The 25,462-nt window shown below is 39.6% G+C and overlaps 1 protein-coding gene across 3 annotated transcripts in view; it reads right to left on the bottom strand.

Annotated features, from left to right (window-relative positions):
• Nucleotides 1-25,462, bottom strand: part of rundc3b (RUN domain containing 3b) — a 258,113-nt gene that overhangs the window by 72,290 nt on the left and 160,361 nt on the right. For all 3 annotated transcript variants that reach the window (XM_028817131.2, XM_028817132.2, XM_051936028.1), the window contains exon 5: nt 10,719-10,808. In XM_028817131.2, the coding sequence (XP_028672964.1) occupies nt 10,719-10,808 (90 nt within the window). The remainder of the gene's footprint in view (nt 1-10,718; nt 10,809-25,462) is intronic.

Below are 25,462 nucleotides of genomic sequence, written 5' to 3'. Positions count from 1 at the left end.
GATGCAAATGATTGCAGAAAAGGTAAAAGTTTTGGACATGTTGAAGGAAGGGAACAGCTACACCGCTGCAGGACACCATTCGTGAGTCCACGATTCTTTTTATTTAAAAAGGAGGAAAAGCATATAAGATCTACGGCCGCAGTGTCCTTTAACCAGGGCGCAAAACGAGTTGCAAGTGGATGTGATAAGGCAGTAGTCCGGATGGAATCTGCTTTAGAGATTTGGATTGAAGAGTGCTGGAAGAAGAACAACGGCGGTGCTACACAGTCGCCTGAAGAGGCTCCTTTAGAAGAGCTGTAACGCTATCCTTTGTTGTGCAGTAAAATTAAACTCATCGTTATCGGACAAGTCGTCATGTCATTGTTGGTGAGTAACCATAATTAATTATCTACGTACAGTACTTATTACATGTACATAGTTTAGTGTCACTGTACACACATTTTACTGTATACAATTTTTCTTGCATTGTACGTATTTATTGCTGGTGGCCTGTCTGTCGTAATGGCTGTAACATATGTGATATCGGAGACGCTCGATATCTTTAAAATAATATTTAGGTTTTACTGTATATAAACTGTGTTTACATACATAATTTCAACGCATCTTACCTAATATCTAAGAGAATACAAAGGGTTTATGCTGTATAATTGTGCAGGAAATGTTTATAATAGTGTGGGAGAGTTTATAAGGGCTTAAAATATATAAAAAGAACTATATGAACATATGGTTTCTACTTCGCGGATTTTCACCTTTCACGGGGGGTTCTGGAACGCAACCCCCGCGATGGAGGAGGGATTACTGTATTGTCAGTTTATATCAGTTTCCTGTTGTCTCTTTTTAGGATTACAAACTCCTGCAATCCCTCGTTGTCAATAACTGCATTATGTAAAAACTCAGGTGTGATGCACTCCATGTGTACAGAAAGCTATAACTATAATGTCCTATAGTTTACTCATAGACTAATGGTCTGACATGATATGGGATGTTTGGCACTGTTTGAAGACTAAGCAAATGGTCAAATGCAAAGGGAACAAGTTTTCAGAGACTGGCAGGAGTTTATGGGCCATGATGAGTTGGCTTATGAGTTGATTTAGGCTCCCAAGAGCCATTCTCTTGGAACTATGTGTCTTGAAATAGGTCTGGTATTAGAAAGAAATTGGGTTCAACCTGTTCACAAGCAGGTTTTAACAATGGCTGTCTTGACACAAATCATCTGTGATGCCAAGATAAAATTGACAAACATTGTGGCTCGGTGCCCTGGGTCAACCCATGATTCCTTTATTTTGACACAAAGTAGCATTGGCAGACAATTTGTTGGTGGTGCTGTAAATGATGGCTCGCTTGTTGATAACATTACTGGCCGAACCCTCAGTTTATCAAATGGCTTACAGTATACTATTCATTGTGACAATAATCATGTCATTACACGTACCAGGAGAGAGTGGCTTTCTGCTCAGACGATGGCTCTCTGCTATTGTTGTGAAAACCACTATGGGACTCTCCAAATGCAGGTGGCGGTGTCAGGATGTGTCAGGTAGGAAGCAGCTCTACCAGCAAATAAAAGTCTGCAGCATTGTGTCTGCATATGTATGAAGTTGATTAGCGTAGTCCATCTATGGTTGTTTTAAGGTGGCAACCAGGTGAGGTTTTAGGTGATTTCACATGCACACATTTAAAAGATGGTTGAGATTTATATAGGGTAAACTGTGTACAAACATGCATACACCAGGTTTAATAAATCTGATTTTGTTTTTGGCGTATGCATACTTTCAATCTCAAGTCAATGCAAAGAGGTTTGTAAATAAGACCCTTGGTCACTGTGCAATGTACACTTAGCCCTGGTCTTCCTGTGGAGTTTTTGAAGGTGAGAATATGTGTGAGTGAAGCCTGCAAAAGACTAGTGCCCTGTCCATGGTCTCAAGTTACTAAAATTGAAGTTCTGACATTCTGAAGCTATAACAATGTTAATAATTTCAACACTTTAACAAAAAAACATACAATGTGTCTTTTCATTGAAGACGTAGGATAACCTGTTTCATGACTGAATACTGGAAAATGTCATTTTTCACTAGAAAATAACAAAATACATCTACTCCTACCTGTGAAATAAATGACATTCTTCCACTTTCTAGCTGGGTTTACGGCTTTAGTTTATCATAAAGGCTTTTAAATCTAATTTCATCACAAAACCTTTGCTTTGTAGTTCTGATGTAAAAAATCTATGTTCAAATTTTGTACAATATCCAATAATAGTACTGAAACTAAACTGCAATTAAGCTTTAACAAGTGATATCCACCCCTTTTTAATTAAACACCTTCTTACTAGTTTTCTTGTGAAGAAAGTCATAATTAATTAATCAATCGTATCGATTAATCTTATTAATCGATTTAGCAAGCTTGCTCAATGATCGTTTGTTTCACTAGTCAGTTGTCTATCCCTGACTGCAAGGCAGTAAGCAGGCCACACACTCACACTGCCATACTGACTCTGCATCAAACTGTGACTCGACAATCAGCAATGCTCGACAACACGCGATTTTCAAATGTGCAATATGTGCGTGGGGAGAACTGTTAAACTGAACCAAAATTCAGGGAGAATGTGCAGATTCTGCACAAATATGAATGGGGCCAGGATTTGAACCCTGAACTCTGGAACTGAGGCAGCAGTGCCAGGTTGTACTCCAATCTCATTGTAATCACATTGAGTTCAACAAAAACACAGGAATACTGTTGGAAACTTGTTAAGGGTAAAATTTGCACAAACATTAGAAAACCATAGACACATGCTGTGTGGTAGACTGGAGGAGTTTAGGGACCTTCAAAGCTAGACTTGATGTTATTTTGGAAGATTTAGGAGGGCGGGATTGGCAAACAATTTTAGGTTTTGGCCACTGGATAAGGCCTTTTTGGCATTTTTGAAGTTTATGGTGATTGCTCTGTAACCCAATTCATTATTATAAGATGTCACACAAAAAAAAGTTCACCAATTCTTAATTACACCTTGATATGACCTTCATGACATCACCAACTATTGTGATGATCCACAATGTTAATTATACTCTGTGAAGTACGGATAGAAGAGTTTTTTTGGTTTTTGTGCATTGTTCACAGAGCCAGAAGTACGTCACTTTTTCCCAGATTGCTGAACTGTGTTTTTCGCAGGAGGATTCATTCAGATATTATTCCATGAATCCTTCGTGTGTAAACCTGAAGGAGTTTGTTTGAACATACACATCCATAATCAAAATATACTGTTAGAATGAACTAACAAAATTAACTAAACTGCGCATGAGGACTTCCGGCAAGTCTCATCTGGGTATGTTTGCTGCTGCTAATACCTGGACAAGGTGCCTTTATAGTGCATGGGGCCACTTTTTAGTGAGTCGCCTTGTAGAACAATAGGCCTTGGGATAATCCCAGGGTATCAATGAGCCCCAAACCCCAACATGATCACAATAACACAGTCCTTTATCAAAAATAAACAAAGATTTTATTTAAATACACCCAAAAGTATTACCAATATACATAAAACACTGGTCTTTTTCTCTTCACAATATGTTCTCTCACCACCGCACTGCCCTCCTCCAGTCAAGTGTTGCCTCTCTACCACCCAGCCTGAGTAAGGGAGTGCGGTCCCTTTTATTACAGACCCAGGAGTACTTCCGGTGCCAGGGCGATTGGCTGATAGAAGTACTTCCAGGTCACACGAAAGTCCATTATTTGAGTACGGAGCTTGTTTCCCTGGAACGCCCACTTGCAGCACCCTGTGACCCCAGCAGGGCTGCCCTCCCAGACTACATTTCCCAGCATGCCCTGCTGGCTTCCCACTGGGTGGGGATATCCGGGACTGCTGCCATCTAGCGTGCTGGGGGAATAACAGTTCCCTAGCAATCTCTCTGCTTCTATAGGGGCTGTCTGTCCATTTCTTATTTCCGGGTCTGCTTCCTTTCCTGGCCGGGATGTCCATCCAGCCCGTGCGGCATCTACAGTCTATGGGAAAATAGGTGGCATGCCCTGTGTTGTAGGAAATAAGGTTGCTGATTCAATTCCCGATTTGAACTTACAATGTGACTTTAAGCAAGCCATTTAGCGGATTTATACTCCAATTATATAAAAAAAAGAGTATGTAAAAATAATACTATATCCACGTAAACTTAAAAGCTCTGGATAAAGACTAAGCCAAAACGGTGGTTAAACCACTGGATAGGTACATCTTTTAAATTGCACATTTGTTGTCTGCTAGATGTTATAAATGAAGTGCCATCCTTATTAACTTGTAATGTTTTTGTGTATAAAGTCTTAAACTCATTCATCCACCTCCCACAACACTTGAGCACAAAGCTACACGCAACATCTAAAGGACACGACTTATTTGAAATGCATGTTTTGAGAAACCAGCTACTTCCTAGAGAGTCACTCCAGGGCAGAAGCAATTAATTACCTCCCTCCATAACTGTCTCTGTCAAGGAAGCAGAAGGTCAACATGGTTAAAAACAGAGTTCTGCAGCTGCCCTTTTTATACTTTAAATCCAACGGTGATATGTGACATTTGTTTGTACTAGTTAATCTTGCTAAAAATAAACTCTCCCTCTGCGTAACTGAGTGCATACAGTTTGCAAGAGGATTTCATTTATTTTATTATGGAAATGCTATGCATGAGACAAAGAACTTAATCCATTTGTGAAAAGAACTTGATAGTTATGGTAACGTCAAATATAAAATGAACAAAATTCATGCTCCAGAGACAACAAAAAATCAAAATCTGTTTTGGAGTTCAGTAGGGAAAAGCAACTGTCTCTCAAAATGAAATGTTCATTTTGGAGATTAGCATTTTGTACTTTTTTCATTTTTATATCTGGATTACGAATTACTGCTTCCTTGGATTTGTTGTACAATCTCCATTAAGCAGGTTGAAGAAACAGCACGTACAACGGCAAAGCAATTACACAAAACAAGTACTAGGGTTCATTATAGAAATAAAAGCCTTTGTTGGAAAGCCTATAAATGAGTACATGACAAATTATAATTTTATCATATGTAAAGTAGCATATTTCACTGTGAGCAATATTTTAAAGTGCTTGCAAAAGTAAAACTATTAAAACCTCAAGTAGTCCATTTCAAGGTTGTTGTGTCCATCATACTCAGTCATCCATAGTAATTTCACTTACTAAAAAACTGATAATATTCTCAACACCTGTAAGACTGGACCTTACTTTGGGATCATTGGGGACAAGTCAGGAGTCAATCCCTGATGGTGTAGCAGTCCATCACAGGGCCTACACTCACATACACCCACACAAGATCAGTTTAGAATGACCATAGCTACTGACTCCACATTTAAAGCTTATACCAGAATAGATTTTCAGACTTTGACACATCTGCCCTATTGAAGTTAAACTTAACAGCAGGAGTGGAATAAGTCCTACATATGCACGTCTCAAGTCAAGTGTCAAGTTATAAAGATTACATTCAAGCAAGTCAAGTTGATGGATTTAATCCAAAAAGTCAAGGCGGGTCATAGCTGAGAAGACTAGAATAAAGAAGTGCTTACACTTTTCACCACTATATGCATTTAATCTAATTATGATAAATGTCTGATGTATAATAACATATAAGCTAAGAACAGACTTTATCAGAAAAAAATTTTTTTTAATAAGAATTAACAGTGATTGGGATCTAAATAATTTCTTTACTTTGTAACTGGCATCTGTATCAATTTTCCAGTTTCCTCATAAGTGCACTGCGTCTAAAACACACTGCACTTAAAGAAAATAGATTTTGAAAGGCTATGCTACATCAGTTATGCAGCTACATAATCCACCCTCATTTTAAAATAACTTCACATAATTTTGCTTATTTATTTATTAAGAAAATATTTTAACAATCTAGCATAATAATTTACAAGACATTGCACTCTCAGAAAATTACATTGGATTACTTATTTGTGAACAATGAGGCTGCATTATGACACCTCTATGACTAAATATCTGCTTAACAAGATAACTGGATGGAGCCACAGCCCGTATTCTCACTGCGACTTTGAGTAGTTTAGTTACAGCCGATAATAATAAGCAATGTCAAGCACTCCAACCAGCTTCATTTTCTTTTCTTTTTTTTTGCATCAGGATTAATCAGTGTTTTGGAGGCAAAAGCAATGGAGGACTCAGCAACGGGATTATGAGTTTTGTCTATTCTCAATTTACTGCAGACTACACTGCACAGGGCTTTTTAGGAGACCTTTCGGCCATATAGTTTATTATAATCAGAAGTTTGCTGTCTGTAGAATGAGGTCCACAAGAGCACCACTACACTTTGCAGTTCAAAATCACAGCCCTTACTTTGAGCACCGCCTTCATGAGGCGTTGGATTGATTTAGAGATGTGACACCCAATGAATCTTCTAATTGTTCTCACCCAGTTTTAAGCAAAATTCACTCAGGGTTGTCTCCAGACATCTGGCTTAGCGAGACTATGGTTACTGAAGAGGTATATATATATATATATATATATATATATATATATATATATATATATATATATATATATATATATATATATATTGTGGCACCCGGCTGGGGTTCATGCTCAACCCTGTAGGGACCCGTAGGGTCACAGCCAGGGTGCGCCCCGATGCCTTGGGAGCCCTGGACCTCAGCACTTCCACCACACCCGGAAGTGCTGGGGGGAAGAGGATTGTGGAGACCCGGAGGACTTCCGGATGTACCGCCAGAGCTTCCGCCACACAGGGGTGTGGCTACGGAAGCCCTCAGGATGCACCTGGAGTCCTTCCAGGGTGAATAAAAGGGGCCGCCTCCCTCCAGTCAGGGGCAAGAGTCGGGAGGAAGAAGGACGAAGCTTGGCGGAGAGGAATGGAGGCGGACCAGAGACTAATAAGGCATTGTGTTGTGGCCAAGGACTTGAGAGGATTGGTGCTGCGGCACTGGGATTGTGCACTGTAATTACAGTAAATATGAATAATAAACGTGTGTTGGGTGATAACATCTTGTCTACCTGTCTGTGTCCGGGCTGTTCCCCACTATATATATATATATTGTGGTGAACAGGCCGGACACAGACAGGCAGACATCATTTTGTCACCCAACACACGTTTATTTACAAGTCTATTTACAAGTTATAGTGCCACACAACCCACAGACTCCCCAAAGTCCAGGCTAAACCACAATGCCTCACTCTCTTCAGGCCACCTCCTGTCTCTCCTCTAAGACCTCGTCCTCTTCCACCCGACTCCAGCCATTCCATGAAGGGAGGCGGCCCCTTTTTTACGCACCCGGATGTGCTCCAGGTGCTTCCCGGAAATCTCCCACCAGTACTCTCCAGTGTGGCGGAAGCGCCGGCTGCATACCCGGAAGCACTCCGGGTGTCCCCACTCGTCTTCCCCCCAGCACTTCTTGGTGTGGCTGAAGTGCAGGGGTCCAGGGTTCTCCAGGCATGGGGGCATCCCCTGGCGGTGACCACGGGCCCCTACAGGGTTGAGCTTCCCAGCTCTGTACCCATGGCCCCCAAAGGAACCAGGGCGGTTGCCCCCTCGTGGTCTGGAGGAGGCGTGAGCCCTCCTCTGGTCCTCCTGGGCGTCCCGGCTAGGTGCCACCCCCAGCCGCATGCCACAATATATATATATATATATATATATATATATATATATACAGGTTCAAGCTATGAGTTCCATCCATCTATCCATTATCCAACCCACTATATCCTAACACAGGGTCACAGGGGTCTGCTGGAGCCAATTCCAGCCAACACAGGGCACAAGGCAGTAACAAATCCCCGGGCAGGACGCCAGCCCACCGCAGGGCAGATGCACACACTCACACCCATACACCAAGCACACACCAGGGACAATTTAGGATTGCCAATGCACCTAACCTGCATGTCTTTGGACTTTGGGAGGAAACCGGAGCACCCGGAGGAAACCCATGCAGTCACAGGGAGAACATGCAAACTCCACGCAGGGAGGACCTGGGAAGCGAACCCAGGTCTCCTTACTGCGAGACAGCAGCTACCACTGCGCCACCGTGCCGCCCTCAAGCTATGAGTTGCCTTTAGAAAAAGAACACATTCAGAGGGAGCATGTGCCCCCTGCTGGACAGACATGTGCAGCTACATGTAACTCCAACTCACTTTTTCTGTGCAGCTAACTATAATTCCAAGGTACTTGCTTTATTCTTGAAACTCTCTTAAAGCAAGCAAATTTTAATATGCTCCTCCTTTAACTTTGACTTTTTTAACTGTAGGCTAGAAATTTCAAGGCTTTCTTTTATTCAAACTAGTGTGGTGCTGAGGTGTCACCATTTGCACGACTACACTCGGGTCCTAATTTGGGATCCTGAGGTGGTTCATCATACAGTATGTTGGGTGTAGCAACGCGCTGTATCAGTGCATGCTCCCAATCTCCGCTCCTCCACCTTTTATAAGTGTATTAACCCCACTGTAATTTCCTTAGTGTGAAGTTATAAATCTGGCCTGTCCTATCCTAAAGTTCTTGCCTCAAACTCCCTTCTCCTTCCATGAGACAGCAGCATTAGCCACTGTGCCACGTTACAGTTACTGTGGGTGTATTTATGGCATGTTAGAAGTAATTTAAATTTTACCAAGGTAGTGCATTTATTGAAAACACATCTGATTCAAATATACCTGCGATCAAACCAAATTTCTAGCCTTTACCATCTTATATTTAATGTCCTCTACTTACCAAGGCAAAGTTACATCTCATTGTTTGTGGAAAAAACAGGTTTAAAAAATGTTTTAATATATGTTGTGAGACATACTGGTTTTAAAAGGTTTAAAAACAAACATGAGAAAAGTTTAACTAAGGGAGTCCCAGTAGAGTAATTTTAAAGTAAATGAATGCAAAGTTGCAAACATCTGACCAAAACTATACAATCCAATGCAGCATAACATAGGGGAATCATATTTTTTACTTTAAAAGGTCAGTTATTTGTCTTCTAAACTCACTAAAACAGGGTTGTTGAAGCCCATTGTGGCAGCACAGGGTGCAAGGCAGGAACTAATTCTAGACAGGACAGCGAAATGACACTTACAAACAATCAATGTAATAAGAAGCAAATAAAAAAGCAGAATGACATTCAGAAAATAAAAGTGGAAATCATCTACAGTGGAACCTTGGTTCACGAACGTCTCGGTACACGTACAAATCGGTTTACGACCAAAAAGCTCGCCAAACTTTTGCCTCGGTTCACGACCACACACTCGTTATATGAACAAGCCAGTTTCGCTTTTGTTTTGTGTGCGCCGATGATTTCTGCACGTGTTGCATTGTTCTCGGTCAGACATGCGTGCTTGCACGTGTGTGCGTGCTTTCGCTGTGAACTCTTTGTGCTCTGTTTCGTTTCCCTTCCGGTTCGTACGTGCCGATTACTGTATTTAAGTACGTGTTCAGCCTCTCCCTATTCATTGTTCTCAGTCAGACGTGCGTGCTTTACCTGTGAACTCTTTGTGCTCTACAGTATTTCGTGACCTTTTGCAGTTAACCATGGCTTCTAAGCAAGTGAAGATTTCGACTATTCTAAAGCAGAAAGAATCTATTAAAGCAGCTGATGTTGCAAAAGGAGTTACAGCGTTAACCAGGCAGAGGACTCAAGTGCTGGAAGAGGTGGAAAAACTGTTGCTAGTGTGGCTGAACGAGAAGCAACTTGCAGGGGATAGCGTAAGCGAGGCGAGAAAGCCAGGAAGATTCATGGCGATTTGTTGCAAAGCTATCCTTCTATGAGTGGCGAAAGTGAGGAATTTAAAGCCAGTAGAGGATGGTTTGAAAAGTTTCGCAAGAGAAGTGGCATTCATAGTGTGGTAAGGTATGGAGAGGCTGCTAGTTCCGACGCTGACGCTGCGAAGAATTCGTGAAAAATTTCACAAAATCAGTGGAGGACGAAGGTTACATCCCGCAACAAGTCTTTAACTGCGACGAGACTGGATTGTTCTCCACCCAGTTCCTCCTCACTTCATGCCAGAACTTAGTTTTCTTGGTGGTTTATGGTTAGTTTTTGTATTACATATTTTTCAAATGTTCATTTTTCGGTTCGTAGCGTGAATTGTTGCAATGTTACTTTTCTCTTTTTTCAAATGTTCATTTTTTTCCCTGTGCTTAAAACTCCTTTAAAAAGAGTGTTTACAGTGATTGGGTTGTAATGCTATTAGCGTGAACTCCTGCAATGTTACTTTCTTGGTTGCTTATGGTTGGCTTTTAAATAAAGTTCAGATTTGTTCAAATGTTCCTTTTTTTCCCCTGTGCTTAAAACTCAAAAAAAAAAAAAAAAAAAAAAAAAAGTTTACAGCGATCGGGTCATAAGGCTACAGTATAGCACGAACTCTTGCAATGTTAGTTTTCTCTGTTGTTCAAGGTTTTCTCAGTGTTATTCAATGTTTTTACATTTAGTTTACTATTACACTGTGCATTCTATGGTTTAATTAACTATATTTGTGCCTAAAAACTAAAAAAAATATATATTTACATACAGTTCGTACAGTCTGGAATGGATTAATTGTATTTACATACAATCCTATGGGGGAAATTGCTTCGGTTCACAACCAAATCAGTTTACGACCAGAGTTTTGGAACGAATTATGGTCGTGAACCGAGGTTCCACTGTATTCAGTCTTTTAAACATCATCTTCAATTTGCTTTGCATAAGCTTATGCATGACAAACTTTAAAAAGTAACACCAATACAATAAAGAATACCTGAAATCAATTGCATTGAGCCCAATTAGCATATCTGCAAGCATGTGGGCTTCCTCTCCCAGTACAACTGCTCCTTCTTCATAAAACCTCCTGTGGGGAGAAAAGCAGGATTAAGTTCCTGTGTGCATTGATTTAAATCCTCACTCCTTCAGGGGTGTGCAACCCGAATCCTAACAAAGTACCTCTTCTGCTCTCTTGTGTTGCTCATTTCCAATCCAATCTCAAATATTACAGTTAAGATTCAGTTTTAGGGTTAATCCTGTATATTAACATTTAGGAAACTCTTATCTGTTTGAATTTTTGTGAATTATCAGCCAGCACATGAAATCTTTACCCAAAGAGAGCACAAAGCAAGAGTGCAGTAAGGATGATACAGTACATGGATTAAAAGAAGGGTAAGATTGCTACAGGTTTGACATTCATTTCAAAAAGGGCATAATAATAACGGTAAAGTTATTGTTTTAAACAAAACACTCTTACTTTACAGCACAGGATTTTTGCTTTAAGTAATACTTTTCATTTTTCTGCACGAGCCTTAATGAAATGTTAAACTAGAAAACAGGCAGGTTCAGTGACCTATTCAAAATCAGTGGTCTCTTGTCCATTCTTGGTTTACATGACTCACAGGTGGAATGTAAATATGGCAGAACATGATTTCCTGTCAAGAACAATAACTAATAAGAAGGCTGAGCCAATATACATCTGGTTTGGAAACGCCATCTGAAATAGGCAATCTAAAAACAGGGCAATGGTAAACACATTTCTCACAATCTAACAGTGATGGATGACCCACATTTATCTTTTAGTATATGAAAGGGTATGCTTCCCTCACAAAAAGTGAAATCAAGCAAATCCAGCTAAAGAATGAAATTTGCTCACCTTAAATATCCTAGAAAGAAATCCTTTTTATTATTTCCCTTCTCCGTTCCCCTCTCCTGATCTTGGTCTCTTCCTCCCACCAGCTCAACCTTTGCAACAAATTGTTTTCCCAGCGATAGACTCAAAAGTGCCAATGGCTGTGAAGTGGCTTTAAACCCACTACTGGCTCAATTATGTTCAAGGCCTGGTATAACTTCTGAGTAAGACACTGCTATAATTTTACTCCAATGTAGAACTCCCTCTTGCAGCTCTTGGTGTCCTTTCACCCCTGAACTTTCATTTGTCCTTAAAAGGCAACAATGGCAATTTTATTTTAGCCAGGGCCGCTGGCTTAGACTTGATGGGCTTGAGCTTTCTACACGGCCACCCAACAGTCCTCACCCTTACTAAGGAAACATCTTCCTATGCCTCACTACTTGGAAGCATATGTTCCTCCCTACTGGTCATTCTGATCTTCTGACAACCTTACATGGTCTGCTTGCTTTTCTAGCATCCTGTGAAAGCATTGCTTGTACTGTTTCAGGGAGCAGATCTATCTCACTGGCACTGGTGCCCTTACCTTCAACCCTTTTTGTCCTCCTATACTGGCACAGGCAACACTTCCACTGACACTGTCCCTAACTTGGAGATCTTTTGTGGAATTTTAATCTGTTATTTGACATCCTATTGGTGTTCCTAACCCTGACAACCTCTTGCTGGCCAGGAAACCTGTACAGATTTTATTTGTTTTCATTCTGCACTGGCTTGCAATTTGATCCTCAGTACAAAATAATTTCATTAATCCATTAATTTAACGTGCTTAATTCAGTTGTACTGCCAGAGGAAGCAAATGTGTAATCAGGTATACTGCAGTAATAAGTCCATCACAGAATACACTCATGAGAATGTCCATATTCAGTTAATCTGTGAGGCTGTGCCACCATATCATCTTTCCCATCAATTATTATCCCAATTCTGCCATGTCCCTGCCTTGTGCTGGAATAAGCCCATAAAACTTGTACCGTGGCATGGTTGAAGAGCTTGTGAGCTACAGTGACGTTTACAACTGTGCCATGGAAAGTGTTTTTTTCTTTTGCAAGGATTATTCTTGACAAATTGGTCCAAGTCAATGGGGTAGACAAACAACAGTCTGACTATGACTTCCATGTGGCTCATAAAAACTTGCCTGGAAAGCAGGATCCAATGGTGGAATCAGCTCTGGTTGCGGTGTTCATTACTGAATGTCTGGTGTCCACTTTTTGCAAGATGAAGAGGAATGAGTTAGGTGCAGTGCCTCTTGGGCAACATGGCCAGGTATATGTGGAGAAGATTCATATGGACTATACATTGACAATGACACTCTGGGAGTGTGGAAGGTTGTGCATTTGCATTGGAGGCCTACATGGAGTTGTGGAAAAAGATGGTTGATGTAAACCAACCTTTGAACTACTTGTGACCATATTTAGTGAGGAATTCTGTTATGTTACAATGTAGCCAGTTTTGACTAAAAGGTACCAGTTGGCATAGACGAGTAGCTGTGGCATTGACAAAAGCAAAGGTTGGGGGGCATCAGGAAAGCTTTTTTCTGTGCTTTCTTTGGTATTTTTTTATTTTATTCTGACTTGTTTTGATTTGAGTATGTGTATTTTTGGCATTTTGTGGCTACCACAGAATTGACATTGGTGTGGCCTGATGCAAAAAGTCCACTTTAAAAAGAAATTTGCATAGAGCCTCGTAGATGTCAAGCAAAAAAATAATAATTCTGAACAAATTATTAACTATTATATTAATAATATTACCTACTCTATATATATATATAATCCTAAGCCTAAAAGTGCAACGATTTTGTGCAATGATTTTATGTGACATTTTTTTGTCACGCTTTAAATCGGGCTTTCTTTAAAACCTACATATATACAGTATGTTTGGTATCATTCTTTTCAGAGTTTATCGAACTTTAATGTGATGTTGTTAGATTTTCAGATTCTTATTCCATTTTTAAATTATAAACTAAAATATCAAGAACTTGCGTCCTGCGAGACAAGAGTTTGTGCCAAGAGATTTAACCACACCTGGGGCCGGAAATAAAAGACAAAGAGTAGATGGCAAAGAAAGCTGTTGTACAGCCTTTTTAAATGTTCGAAGCACCACTCGAGATGCAGATCACGCAGCATGGAAGCAGCAGCAGCAAGCCAGCAGCTGTATTTGCTTCCCATTGCATCACCGTTTAAGAGTGGGATTCAGAGGAGTTACCATGTCTCCTTGGGGTGCGTTCAGCCTCCCTCTTCACAACACGAGCGGCAGAGACGCGAAATGGCTGGTGAGTAGCGCATGCCAGGGGGGTTGGCAAGCAAAGCAAGTAGGGGGTAAGCCCCCTAGTATTAGTATAACATTATATTTAATAATATAAAATAACAAATATAAAAGTTCCATTATTTATTTAAATAAATTATTTCACTATGGTATAACACAAAGTGGAACCATAGGCAAATTGTTTTACTGATTGCATAAAGCACGGTTTATTGAAAGAGTAGCTATATTTTAATAAATGAGCCTCTGTGTGAGTCTCACAAGTAACAGGCAACACTGTCCACAATGACAGCGTAACTACTAAATAGCGATGAGTGAACCACACTGAATTTCAGGGAAATCTTGGAAATGTTCGAGAACTTTGTTGAACTCGGCAAAATGCATTGAGGCCAATCAGGAAGGAGGAACTGAACTAGTTTTGAGTGGATTATAGCGACCTGGGCTGTTAGACAGCAATGCTAACCACTTTCTCCCTGAGATAAAATTATTAGAACTAAATATCAGAACAGTAAAATTTCTTGCCCCCTCACTTTTGATGGCTGGTACTCACCTCTCTTCAACTGAAACTTACAATTTGCTGGTTTTTTTTTTCCTCTGAGGCTTATGCTTATTCACTGCCACTGCTACCAAATAAGCACAACACTAACTCATGGTGATTCTTCACTCCTTCCTGTTTGCATCAACTGCACTGAACTCTGGTAATACTATTAATGGGGTAGGCTCAGTATTACACACAGGTCACATCCAAGGTCATATAAAAAGACTTTACCTTTAAGACACAAATACACTGAGACATTTCCAGTTTCCTTCTGTGTGTTCATTTTGTGTTTAAATTTATTCACAAGATTTCCACTAATTTTTAGCCCACTGCTGCATTATATGCTCGAGGAGGGCTATACCATCCAACATTGACTGATACAGTTCTGTGATGTCACGCTGACCACACAAACCATAATGGGGTGATAGGAAAAAACAAATGTTTGACTAAACCAGCCACACGGCAAATTTCCAGGAAAATAGTTGACGATAAGGTCACCGGCATACAGAGCACATTCACTACGAAAAACGCTTTGCCAAATTTCACTGATCAACAGCAGTCACTACCCCATCATTCTTTTACAAGTCCTTTAAGGATTTTGAATGTAATATTAAAAAAATATCAGTATTTATAAATTGTTTTATATTATATTGGTCTTTAAACAGAAACATTTAAGATAATTCATATTTTTATGCTAAAATGCAAATCACAGTGAGAAACGGATTTCCTGGGATACATAAAATGCACGTATTGGAGGTCTGTAAATTGACTTTCTTATATTACTACTTATTTACCTGGAAAGATACATAATCTTTATTCATCTTCCACCATACAAAGGGTAGTTACTCAGAACCTTTTCCAGCAGTACATGGTAAGAATAAATCCCTAAGCAGGTTTGCTCCCACAAAATGTATTATATAAATTGAAAGACTGGGAATTTTTATTCTGTAAAAATCCTCTCTCTAAAGTCATAAGCAAGCTGTATATTAAGATACAGAGCCACACCCTAAAGCTAATTATTTACTGTAACAGTCTTGATATCTCCTGGTTTTCATTCCAAAAGTTAACCTGCCTGACCTGAATGAAGTAGTAATTAGATTTCTGTTACAATTTAATCAAATTATCAAACTCTGCTATATTGGGTTATGATAACATTGTTAACTTGAATGCCACATTAAATTGATTATTTCTTTAAAATAAATGTCAGTTACCAAATTCCACTGTTACCTACAAGCCCTTTTTCTAATTCAAACTACTGACCTTTCTCAAACATACTTGTACATGTCGGTGCTTTAAATGTCTTCAGTTTGTGCGCTTAAGAAGAACGCACTGACAGCTGCACAGCTTATTTGTGATTCTCAGTTTGACACTGAGCTACACTGCCACATCAATGACACTGAAGCAGACAGCAAAGAATCTTCTTCATCTTAGCAGGATATTCCACTTATGTGCCCAGTTTTGTGATCTCAGGTGTAGGACAAGTTATCAAAGGCACCATGGGTATACACTATCTTGGTCACAAGTTATAAACAGTTTGCCTAAACAGTTTTTATTTTTGTGTATAAAAATGCTTATTACAGTCGACTCTTCATGTAATCCCTGTGCTATGTTGAGGCTTTCTATAAGCAAATTAATCTTTCTTGACAAATCCACACTGCACAAGCACCTACTAGTGAAAAATTATATATTTACATTTACTTATTTGGTTGATGCCTTTATCCAAGGCAACTTACAACATTTATGATAGAACTGGTTACATTTCTTTTAGTTTTCCATTTGGAGCACAGGCAGGTCAAGTGACAGTAGCGGCATTTGAACCCACAGCCTCAGGGTTTGAAGTCCAAAACCGTATATATAAACAGACAATTATACAAACATGCAAATATACTTTATAAAGAGACAGAAGCGGTGACGTTTATTGAACCATAAACAATATATTGATCCAATCAAAAGAAAACATTTCATGTAAATTTGGATAAAATAAATGCACATTTCAATATGGCAAGGTCTGGTGTTAAGTCTACAAGGAAAATATTAGGGGGAGGTTTATTACATCAACAGCATAGTGGGCCAATTAAGGGCATTCCATAAGTACAAATTCATCATTATCTTCACCACTGTCAAACAGGCTATTTGTAACATTTTATGTAACATTAGCCAGCCTGTTCACTACCTATATTAACTCCTTTATAAAACATTAACTGTGCTATCAGGTTAATAATTTAGAGTCTAAGTACTCAATGTAGATGTCAGTGTTAAAGTATACAGTGCATTATCTATTGGAATGTAAATTGTAATGTGCATGTGTAATGCATTGCATTTGTCATTCCAACAGATGGTGCATCACAAACATTTGTAGTAATAAAATGCATTACCTTGAATGTTTGTGAGGCACTTTCTGTTGGAATGACAAATGCAATGCATGTCGCTCTGTTATATACCATTTGGTATGTGATTTGTAAAAGCCAGTGTTAATGTTTTTGATGTACCACCTGTTGGAATGGAGACATAGCAACTGGATGGACACAGATACACAGACACTATATTAAGGTGAATTATGAAAGCAATTAAGCATCACACACCATGAGCAGACATAATGCTGTAAATGAACTCCCTTTTTAATGTTTTTGCTACAATTCACATGCACTGGTGCTTATAAATCTTGCACTAAAGGTACTCTGAAGGATATCTGAGCAAGCTTTGAAATGTATTCAAGGTATTTCATTAGTAATCTTTTCTGTTTCTAGCTAAAGGAGCTTCACATTTCAATGGATGGAAGATTGATTGGTTTAATAGTTATGGGCTGTTGTGTTTGTAGTGGTGTATTGTCCTTGGTGTTTATAGAAGTTTCCACAGATGATTGCACAACAAAGCGGTCCATTTTGTGAAAAGCAGTGTTTATACAGTCAGACAGGTGTGAAATTGGAGATGGAGAACTGGTGAAAGGCAGAACACTGGATGGAATCAGATTGTTAATGGATGTGTGTTAGTCTGATTGTGACAGTAATACACATTCAGTTTTTACTAATATTAAACATCTTGGCTGGAGGCAGCCAAGAGGGTATGTGAAAAGGAATCTTGGTGATCTTTTAATAAATTTTATATTATCATTAATACAGTTGGAATGTTTGTTTGATGAAATGTGAGATTTCTTTTTTTGCCGAACTTGTCCGTTAGTTTTCTGACAGCTATTGGATACAGGTTATTCTCTCTATGTGGTTATATAAATGAAGACATGGTATAGGATTAGAGCTGTTCTGTTAAAGACGCTATTCATGAGTGTTTAATTTGCACAAAGAACAGCGTGTGATGTGTCCCAGTGTTTATTAATTAAGTGTGGTGCTTTTTAGGTGACTCAGCTTAAGAAGTCCTACCTGAAGTCAAATGGGCCACAGATGAAAGGGCAGCACATCTGTGATCAAAAGGGAGGAGAAATATTCTCTTCTGATTATGAAACTTCCAAAAATATTTATGCATATGTAACTCAAGTATGCTATCAGAATATGAATTTAGCAACTTTGTTGCAGACTGTTCTGAAAACAGAAAAAAAAATTCTGGATGCTTTAGTTTAGGTACTGCAGAAATACATCCAATTACTTGTTTTAGTCTTATGTAACAACCTTAGAAAAGACTTCTATTGGTGTTAACGATACTTAACAAAGGATCAGTAAAGAGGTTATTCATCTATGCAATGTGGACTAGTAAAATAACTTCACTTTGGAACAGTCAGGGGTGGCTTAAGTGAGACATATTTCTCTTGTATGAGATCTGTGAATCCTTCGTATTCATTACTCTTTTTTCCAGCATATCAAAGACTCCTAAGATGCCACACTGCACAGAGATGAACAACCTCCCTACTGATTCATGATAAGTGTAATCAAGACCAAGGAAGCCATTCTTAAGGTCTTGTAGGTACAATTTTGCAGTAGCTAAATTAAAGTGTACCTGAAGTTACCAGACTTCTAAATTATTATGGCAATGAAATGTCAGGCTAAACATTTTTGCATTATGATGCGCTTCCAGCAACATGGCTTTCGTGTAACTTTTAGTTGCCTATTTAAGAAAGGACCTAATTTTTAAGTCAGTTTTTTTGTTTTTTAAATTGTTATCAGACAGGCTTTGTCTTTGATTTATGAAGGTAAATTTAGTTAAAGAAGTTATACCAAAAAGTGGTAAGCTGGAAAAAGTCAGTCTGAGGCACTACAGTAATCCCTCGCTATATCGCGCTTCAACTTTCATGGTTTCACTCTATCGTGGATTTTATATGTAAGCATATCTAAATATATAATGCGGATTTTTCGCTGCTTCGCGGGTTTCTGTGGACAATGGGTCTTTTTACTTCTGGTACATGCTTCCTCAGTTGGTTTGCCCAGTTGATTACATACAAGGGAAAATATTGGCAGATGGCTGAGAAGCTACCCAATCAGAGCACGCAGTTAAGTTCCTGTGTGCTGATTGGCTCAGCGACGGAGCACCGAATTCGATTCTGCTGCGTTAACCAGGAAGTCTCGTCTCACACATTCAGCATCAACGTGTTTCGCTGTGTAAAGAGTGAACTTTTGTGCTCTTTTGTGTTTATCTTTGTGCATAGTCAAGCCCTTCGTTATGGCTCCAAAACGATCTGCTCCTGCTACTGCTTCAGGGGCCTGTGGTGTTGTGGGTCCACAGCTCTCTTAGCAAAGGCCGTTTTAAATAAATAATCACCACGCTCACGGCCTAGCGAGGGGGCGTGGTAGTTGTGGCTAGAGCAGGTCTCAGGACGATCTGCGGTGTGGGCATTTCTCACCTAAGTGCACAGGTGAGAGACTGCCCACATCCGTGATTGTTCCTGGGGATGCTAATGTGCTGCAGCTGTTATGCCCTCTCGACATAAATAGAAGCGCGAGCCACCTAGGAGGGATGGAAAAAGAAAGATGAACGGAAAGAGAAAGAGACAGAGGTTGCTGGAAGGGAGGGAGGAGAAAGCCGATGTGTGAGAGAGAGAGAGAGCGCGAAGGTGAACGAGCGAGAGCATGCTCGAGTGCAGCTTAACTGTGGGCCCTAGCGAGGTGTGTAGCTAACACCTAGGGCAGTTGATTGTAGTTGCTCCTGCTGAGCATTTGAAGAAGAGCGGGAGTAAATAGCGAGGAAGGTGACTCGCCGTGGAAGACAGTGGGAGTCAGGAGTCTTAGGCTTATAATCTCCAGCGTGGGAGTCCTGGCCGTTGGAAAGAAGCTAAGTCCCGGTCTGGGATGAGACCGAGACCAAAGCTAGGGTTGGGAGGCCTCCAGACCAGAGTGATTGAGAGAAAGGTCAGCTGCAGAGAGAGCGTCTGGCCTGCTGCAGGGCCCAATCGGGAGAAGCAGGTGAGACGCTAGTGTAAACGAAGCACCGGGCTTTTAATTGTTTTAAAGGACTGCTTCCAGCGATGTTTTAACCTCGGCTTTTAAAGGATTGTTTTTTCTAACGTTTTAACCTCATCATCTGTTAATGGAATATTTATTGGTTTGACTACACTATTTATTTGAACTCTTTTGATTTTGCTGATTTTAATAAAAGCACTTTTGCACTTTTCCATCATCCCCTTTGCTATGTTGCCTCACTGCTTAGCTCATCTCGGTTATAACTATCGACGGTGTAGGGTTCAAGGGCTCCCGAACAGCAGATGGGAGCATGGAGCTGAACCCGCATCGTCACAGGGCCATGCCCAAGCACCAATGGAAGATGCTAACGATTGACGAAAAGGTAAAAGTTTTGGATATGTTGAAGGAAGGGAACAGCTACCACTGTAGGACGCCATTACAGCATCAATGAGTCCACGATTCTTTTAATTTAAAAAGGAGAAAAAGAATATAAGATCTATGGTCGCAGTGTCCTTTAACCAGGGCGCAAAACGAGTTGTAAGTGGACGTAATAAGGCAGTAGTCCGGATGGAATCTGCTTTAGGGATTTGGATTGAAGACTGCCGGAAGAAGAACAACGGCGGTGCTACACAGTCTCCTGAAGAGGCTCCTTTAGAAGAGCTGTAACGCTCTCCTTTGTTGTGCAGTAAAATTAAACTCATCGTTATCGGACAAGTTGTCGTGTCATTGTTGGTGAGTAACCATAATTAATTTTCTATGTACAGTACTTAGTACATGTATGTATGTTTAGTGTCACTGTACACATATTTTACTGTATACAATTTTTCTTGCATTGTACGTATTTATTGCTGGTGGCTTGTCTATCGTAATGGCTGTAACATAACATGTAACATATGTGATATCGGAGACGCTCGATATCTTTAAAATAATATTTAGGTTTTACTGTATATAAACAGTGTATTTACATACTGTACATAATTTCAATGAATCTTACCTAATATCTAAGAGAATACAAAGGGTTTATGCTGTATAATTGTGCGGGAAATGTTTATAAGAGTGTGGGAGAGTTTATAAGGGCTTAAAATATATAAAAATAACCATATGAACATATGGTTTTTACTTCGCGGATTTTCACCTTTCGCGGGGGGTTCTGGAACGCAACCCCGCAATCGAGGAGGGATTACTGTATACTGTATAACTGTGCGGGAAATGTTTAAGTTTATAAGGGTTTAAAATATATAAAAATAACCATATAAACATATGGTTTTTACTTCGCAGATTTTCACCTTTCGCGAGGGGTTTTGGAACTTAACCCCCGCAATCAAGGAGGGATCACTGGTAAGCAACCAAATAGCAGAGGAAACTCAATGCACTTAATGCAGCTGACTGATATTGCTTATTGCAGCCACATTTTATTTAATTAAATTATTTTGATTAATTTCACTTGTGTTATGAATGTTTATAGATTTTTTTGAATTTTTACATAGAAAAATATTTGATTGATTGATTGATTGGTTGATTGATTTTGTTTTAAATAAAGTAGTGCTTCATTCAGTGTTGGGTCCAACTTTATGCTCCATGGTAAAGATACATCGTATGTGCTGACTGATTGTTTCTGTCATTATTCAGCTGAGCGAAAAAAAACAAAAAGATAAAAACAACAGTTTCTCATTAAATTCTGCAGAATACTGTTTTTTTAAATGACAGAGATCAAAAGCCAAAGCAAGGGGCCATAACCAAAAATCTCCACCTCATTTATATTCATATTTGGGGAAAGCCAGAGTTAAAAAGCAGGCGTGCATGCTAAATCATTTTCCAAAAGGAATAACCAGAATGTCGACTGGGGACCTGCAGTGTTGGGGCTGCAGGCTGTACAAACAACCACTTACCACCCATGAGGGTTAGCATGGAGACATGAAAACAAAACAAGGCTTTAAAGAATTTGGCAGTCTGCACAGAAATGACAAGACACAAGGCACCTGTTACTGGGTTGAAGATTTTACTGCTGCATAAATGAGAAAGGCAAAGCAGCCGTCACCCAAGTTGACAGATCAGCTATATGCACAAATCAAGGTATTTGATAAATTGTTGTGAGTAGTGAAGCTGCCCACCCGGGAAAAGCACAGTCAGAAGGTAAGTTTGTTAAAATAACACAAGACTGGCACCTTGTTAGATGATGTGGAAAAAAATTAAATATAGGGTTAATATAGTTATTGCACATAAAGTATTTTGGTATGCTTTCCACATTAAAATATAGCATCTATAAAAAGGTTCATAAATGTCTGAAACTTCTTCAAGCATATCAGGAAACCAAATAAAAGTCAAGTGAACAACAAAGAACAAGATTCTAGGGGATGGTTCAAGTAGCTGGATGACTATCATGTCCCCATTAAGACCTGACAGACATCACACACACAGGAACTCAAGAAGTATTGAAAAGTACTGTAAAGACCAAGAATGTAGTAGAAATGAGACTTTTATTTTGGGTTATGTAAGCTGGTTGCGCTCTTTGCAGAAAACACCTCATGTTTTTTAACCAATCAGAGTAAATATGGTACAAGCCAACAAACCAATCAGAGTATATGTCAGGATTATATTAGCACTGTTATGTAAATTGTCTATAAGTATGAGCCTCTAACTTTGCTTACTGACCATTCCATCACAGGCTGCTGTTGGGATAGAGTGTACCCCTCTTCATGAAGAGAAATAAAAGATGGAATGGACAAGCTTCCTCCTACCTGATTCCTCCGGTTGATTATTAACAGATACAGTATATATATTTAAGGTAATAATTTCTACCACAATGAGTAAATGGACAAAAAGAAAATTCACTTGCGAGCACAAATTCAAAACCGCTGACACCTATTTGGCTATCTGGGTCAACAGGAAAAAGACAAAGCTGCCATTCAGCCTAAGATGGCTTCCTTAACGGGACTATCTCATGCTTTTTTTTGTGAAACACACGTAAAACAGCTTCCTCTCAATGAGACAGGCCAGCTGCCATTGTATGAGGTCAACCCCCCCCCCCCCCCCTTCCCAGATTGTAATTTTACCCGAAAAACAGGACACTAACAGTAAAACAAATATTATAGTAATAATAAAAATAAAAATTCAGACTTGAGCATCAGTAGGCTATGAGCCCTAAGAACCAAGTTACCTGAACTATTCTATGACATTTCAGTAATTATTTATTGCTCTGATGCTGATCTTTCTGACCATAAAATAGGTCATTACGACGAGAAGAATTCATAATTAATTGCAGAATTACGGTATTTGAGGGTTCCTCTAGAGTGCCTCTTTCTCTTGAACGATTTGACTCAAAAACTAATCAGCACATCGTCATCTCATAACATCCTTAAATTTCAAGTTTGGTATTTTTCCATCCAGCCGTTTTAGCTCTAGACCATCCTCAAGAAACTGACACACAGACACACACCTATCATTAAGATATCAATGTTTTGTCAGTATCAGGGGACCCTACAATGGTGATATCTGTTGAAACCCAGAGTTTGAAATTTTTGACAAATCTAAAGCTTTCGATCCTCTCCCATTGACAATAGGTTATTTGGGGGGTATGGAATTGTGCAAAGCAAAAAGGTTCTTTTTAAAATAAATGAACCTTTTGAACACAAAGTATTTGATTTCTCTGTGTCTCAGCAGTTTTTTTCAGAAGCTACCTCATCTTCTAAGTTAGTCAGACAAAGGACTAAGCCATGTGGCGCGTTTCCCTGAGGGCGATCCGGCTCGTAAGATCCTCATTGTTGGGGACCCGAGTGGTTGGACCAGGCCAAGGGGTCGCCCATGTAACACCTGGCTGTGGCAGATAGAGGGTCATTTCTGGAGGATGGGACTGGACCATGCGTCTGCCTGGGGGGTTGCAAACTGGGATCCCGAGTTGTTTCGCCGTGTAGTGGGTGCGGCAATGCACTGTACCAGTGCATGCTCCCCAACTTGATTTGACTTGTTTTATTTATATAGCACCTTAAGTCCTCCAACTTGTAGGGAAAACTTGGGGGTTGGTGGCAGGGTGGCACTCCAGCCACTGTAAAAACCACACACTGTTCCAGTGTGGTGCTGAGGTGTCATCCACTGCACTCGGGTCCCAATCCAGGTGGTTTAGCGTGTGGTGGGATGCTCCCAACACCTCTCTCTCTTATTGCAAACCCAAGGTCACTTTACAAAATTGAATTCACAAACAGGTACACCGAAAGCCAAAATATTTTAAATAACACAATACAAACACAGCATAAAACAATTCAAACACAGCATGAATAACTTATAAATAACATCAGAAATAAACAGGCAAAAAATTGAATATGTACTATTAGGTCTTAATAACGTAATGGTAATACTGGGCGAATAGATATGTTTTAAGATTGGACTTGAAAGGGGAAAGGCTTGTGAAGTTGCAGAGAAACTGAGGAAGAGTGTTACCCAGTTTAGAACTAGCCATATAGTACAAAATGACTGGGCAGCAGAAGACAATTTTGAGTGAGAAACTGAAATATGACCGATGTGAAGAAGACCTGGGGGAATGGGCTGGTATATTAAGTTGAAGAACAGCAGAAAGATATGAAGGAGCAAGACCATTAAGTTCTTTGAATGTAAGTACTGTATGAGGAAATTAATTTCAAGATAAGTGAGCATAGGGAGCTAGTGTAACTCAAAAAGAACAGGAGCAATATGTGTGGATTTCTTGGTATGAGTGATTAGCCTGGCTGCTTTGTTTTGGTTATATTGCAGTTTATTGATTATGCTTTCCAGTATCCTATCAGTAAGGTAGGACCTGAAGCACGTGACTTTACCATCATAAAATCCAATGTGAGACTCAAGACAAGACAGTAGAATGTTATGATATAAATCTCAAATATCAAAAGCAACACTAAGATCATTGATGAGTAAAACAATGACAGAACCAGCAGAGCATAGGAGGTCATTTACAACTATAAGAAGGACACTTTATGTACTCTAAATAGTAAAGAAACCTGATTGAAAAGGCCCATAGAAGTAGTTATTAGGCATATGTGCCTGTACTCGAGCAGCCACTTCTAGGACTAGGATGAGTGTTGAAGTTGCCACCTGAACTTCAGAGCCCATATATTGTCGCAGACATTCATTATACATCTTGAAGACATCAGCAGTTGGCAAAGCCACAAATGCCCAAAACAACCAAAACAATGAGAACCAATTAAACAGAGTTAATCCACCGTAACCACATGTTGTCAGCATACAGTCAAGCTTTTTTATCCAAAGTGATATGGTCCCAAATGTTGCGCTACACATGATGAAAAATATATAATGTTAGAAAAGACACATTATCAAAAATAATTATGTTATAATGACACAGTTCCAGTATCTGCTTCAGTGCCATGAGTGGATAGCTTGATTCCCTCCATCACCTTTTAAAAATCGCTTTGTTGTTTTCTGCCTTAAATTAACTGCCTCATAGCTCCTCTGGGTATTCTCAAGTGCGTTTTCCTGTTGTGCTGGAAGAAATCTATTGAGTTCATTTCGTTAGTGTCTTTGAGCAAACTTTTATGTTTTGATTTGTTTTGTTAGAATTGCTTTTAACAGCCCGCACTGCCCTACAGGTGTCGCATTAACAGGATTTTGAAAATGATTTGCTGTTATACAGAAAAATGGGATACCACGTGCAGGGAAAAACGTATGGGTCTGCACAGCGCCCTCTGAAAAAA

The sequence above is a fragment of the Erpetoichthys calabaricus genome, chromosome 13, assembly GCF_900747795.2.
Source record: "Erpetoichthys calabaricus chromosome 13, fErpCal1.3, whole genome shotgun sequence".
In the NCBI taxonomy this organism is placed as follows: domain Eukaryota; kingdom Metazoa; phylum Chordata; class Cladistia; order Polypteriformes; family Polypteridae; genus Erpetoichthys; species Erpetoichthys calabaricus.
Note: the sequence above shows the minus strand (reverse complement) of the source record. Positions and strands in the feature narration are given on the sequence as shown.